General features: G+C 46.8%; 1 protein-coding gene across 1 annotated transcript; it reads right to left on the bottom strand.

Moving 5' to 3' along the window:
• Window positions 1-4: 4 nt before the first annotated feature.
• On the bottom strand, window positions 5-2,828 carry SLITRK3 (SLIT and NTRK-like family, member 3; the record flags this gene model as incomplete). The annotated part of the gene is made up of 3 exons (XM_010158079.1): window positions 2,300-2,828; window positions 707-1,591; window positions 5-664 (listed from the first exon to the last, which is right to left on the bottom strand). Coding segments are annotated over exons 2-3 (1,527 nt in total), but the record flags the coding sequence as incomplete, so codon positions are not given.
• Window positions 2,829-3,318: the final 490 nt, after the last annotated feature.

Below are 3,318 nucleotides of genomic sequence, written 5' to 3'. Positions count from 1 at the left end.
AGGCGTCGGTGGGCAAGGTGCGGAGCAAGTTGTCGTTGAGGAAGAGCAGCTTCAGGTTGGGCATGAGGCTGAAGGCCGCCGGCTGGATTTCCCTGATCAGGTTGTACTCGAAATACAGGTAATGCAAACTCTGCAGGCCCCGGAACATGCCCGGGGTGAGCCGCTCGATGTCGTTGCCGTTCAGGTAGAGGCTCTTGAGATTCGGCAGGTTGATAAAAGCCCCGTCCTGCACGTAGGAGATCCGGTTGTTCCCCAGGTGTAAGAGATCCAAGGAGGAAAAATTCCAGAAATCGGAGCGGTAGATTTTCTGGATCAAATTCCCGCTCAGGTACAGCTTCTTGGCGTTCAAGGGCCTGGGCAGGAGCTCGGAGATGTTGTGAAACCCGCGCTCCTTGCAGTTGACCGTCAGACCCAGGTCATTGATGTGCAAACTGCAAGAGCACCCGGTAGGGCAGATGATGGGGATGGGGGGTCGGGTCTGGTAGGCAGCCACAGGCGGTTGGTTTGGCCCGGGGTACAGGCCCCGGGGTGTCGGGGGAGGCCGGGGCACCCTGGGCTGCTTGGTGGGTTTGGGCTGCTTATTGGATGTTTTGTACTCAACAGAGGAAGCAGTGAAATGGAAGGAGGACAGCATGGAGGATGGCTTCGTAGGCCACGCGTTCTCCTTGCTGGACGACAGCTGAGGGATGCCCAGGCTGGCTTCCACCTCGGAGTCAGACAGCATGGGGCACAGCTTGCTTCTTTTGATTTCCCGCAGGTCCTTCCCGTGGAAGTGGAAGGGGGTCTCGCAAGTGATGTCCCCCACCAGGGCAGTGTAGGGGATGCGCTCCAGCCAGCTCTTCAGCTGCACGATCTCACACGTACAGTTCCATGGGTTCTCCTCCAGCTGGATCTCCATCAGGCTCCTGCCAATATGGTCCAACATCCCGCGGTATGAAAGGACTTTTAGCCGGTTCCCGCGCAAGTCCAAGTGGGTTAAGGACACAGACTTAAATAAGTTGGTGGGAAGCATGGGGATAAGATTGTCATTTAGGATAAGGACCCTCAATTTACTTAGGTTTCGAAATGCCCCACTTTCAATCCGTTTAATGACATTGTAATCTGCCTGCAGATATTCCAGACTTTCCAAACCCAGGAAAGTGTCGTTTCTGAAAATGTCCAATTTGTTTTCGTGCAAATACAACCTCTTCAGAACTCGGAGCCCATTAAAAGCCCCCGTCTGAATGTCCTGCAGTGCATTGTTCCCAAGGTTAATAGACACAGCATTGTTCAAATGAAGAAAACTGTTGGTGTACAATTTCCTCATGGAATTCCTCTGCAGATAAAGTTTAAAAGGTCTCGACCATGACTCTGTTATCTGACTAATATTTATAAATCCTTTGTTATCACAATGTATATGGAAAAGGCTCTCCTTCACTTCACAGTAACATGGATCAAAGCAGGGCTCATCGAGTTCCTCCGAGTCCTCTATCAAGGGAATTGGTGTAGTCCATGCTAGAGCAATTGTGCTTAGAAGAATTATCCACAACATCCTTCCTTTATGAAGCGTCTCTGCCGTGGAAGGTTTCATCATTTGTTGGTGTTTACAAAACTGCAAGGGGAAGAAAAATGCAGATTTCAGTATTTCTGTCCTGCCCCGCTCCTTTTACTAAGCCCCTACCTGCTAGACTTGTGTTAGGCTCCTGGAAAGTTCAGCAATTGTTGGGCAGACGTTCACAACCAACTCTAGGGGTGTCGGATGGGCGAGCCTTGCCCTGATTTATACTTAAGAGATGGTAGAAGGTTTAATCACGCGGTATCAGCCTCCCTTATCCCCCCCATTTGGTAAGTGCCACCTATAAAGAGGACAGCACATGCAGACCCCACAGCAGTGTGAGCACACAGGCTGAACGTGTTGCGTCTTTACATGTTTTCCGCCGCTGGACCAGTATTTAGAACTACACGCATTTCATACATGTTTGCAGTTTTAGCTTTGGAGCCATCATAGCCCGCATCGACTAGAGGGGGGAAATACCAGTGGGTAGATTTCTCCAGTGTCGCACTACATCTTTCATACATGCAAACTCCCAAAGTTATTGAATCTCAATCCTTGAATCTCCCTCCCTCCCAGCTCAATATATTCCATACGCAAGTTCAAAGGAATGTGCAAGGTTTGCTGATGTCCCTGGCGAAACGGTTCCCTTCAGAAATCCCCCCCATGTCTTTAAATGGTTAACCACCCTGATTTAAAAGAAAACCTTCCCCTTTCAAACCCACCGATGAATTAATGCAACTGGTATATTATCAGATAAATACACACCACATATTAGTCATTTTAGCTGATTAAAGCGTTTAGAGATGATTAATCTTTCTAAAGCACATGCCCATGCGATCAGCAGATCTAAAGGGAAGTGACAGCTAAAGAGGCAACTAGGATTGAAACGCTCAGCCTGCCTCGGATTAGGGTATTTTGCGTCCCCAGGACCAAGCAGGAGACCCGGTTAAAAAGCTGAAAGTGGAAGAAAAAAAATACCTTGACACTTACCAGCCGATAAATTATCTATGCTACTATATACGTTTCCGAATGAAGACACCATTCTTCTCCAATCAGATGAAAATAATACTGTACTAATGAGATGCAGCTCCTTCAACATACGGTTTCACCCTTCCTTTCACCAGATATGTTAAATGTATGGACACAGAGAAATGCTACGGATGGTAATAATAACGGCGGTGATGCAGCCTTCCTTGAATCACTGAAATGCCCATTAGAATTATTCGAAGTGATCGTCGCTTTTAGTCTTAATCTTTCAATAGAAAAGGTCCTTTTTGCCTTCCTCGTGTAAGAACTAGAAAATTTTGCCCCCCATCCACAAACTTAAGAGCAGACAGATGCATTTAGGGGAGAGAAATGCCAGAGGAACAGAAATCCTTAGGATCAACTTGCAAATGAAACCCTCCCCTGTGGGAAAGAGATGGTTGAAAGCATGAAAAGAGAAATACCCTCTGCAATTAAAACCAGCATCTAATTGGGAAGAAGGGAGAGAGATGAGAGCTATATTGCAGTATCAGTCTCTCTGTCTCCTTTGCAAAATATTAGCCACTTAAGTTCTTTCTCTTCTGCAAGGGCTGTAATAAAAAAAAAAAAAAAAAAAAGAGGATTATTATATCTTCTTTTTGGAGGAGGGGGTGTCTTTGACCCTAGGCAGAAACAAAACGATCCAGAAAGGTTGTACTTACCGGTTTGCAGGAGAGATTTTAGCACATCGTTACCCAAAGAAAAAAAAAGGAAAAAGAGGAGAAGGGGGAGAAAAAGCTCGAGTTTAAAGATTGCTGGTT

Source organism: Eurypyga helias, unplaced genomic scaffold (genome assembly GCF_000690775.1).
Source record: "Eurypyga helias isolate BGI_N326 unplaced genomic scaffold, ASM69077v1 scaffold30308, whole genome shotgun sequence".
Classification (NCBI taxonomy): Eukaryota; Metazoa; Chordata; class Aves; order Eurypygiformes; family Eurypygidae; genus Eurypyga; species Eurypyga helias.
This window is presented reverse-complemented; position numbering and strand designations above follow the sequence as displayed.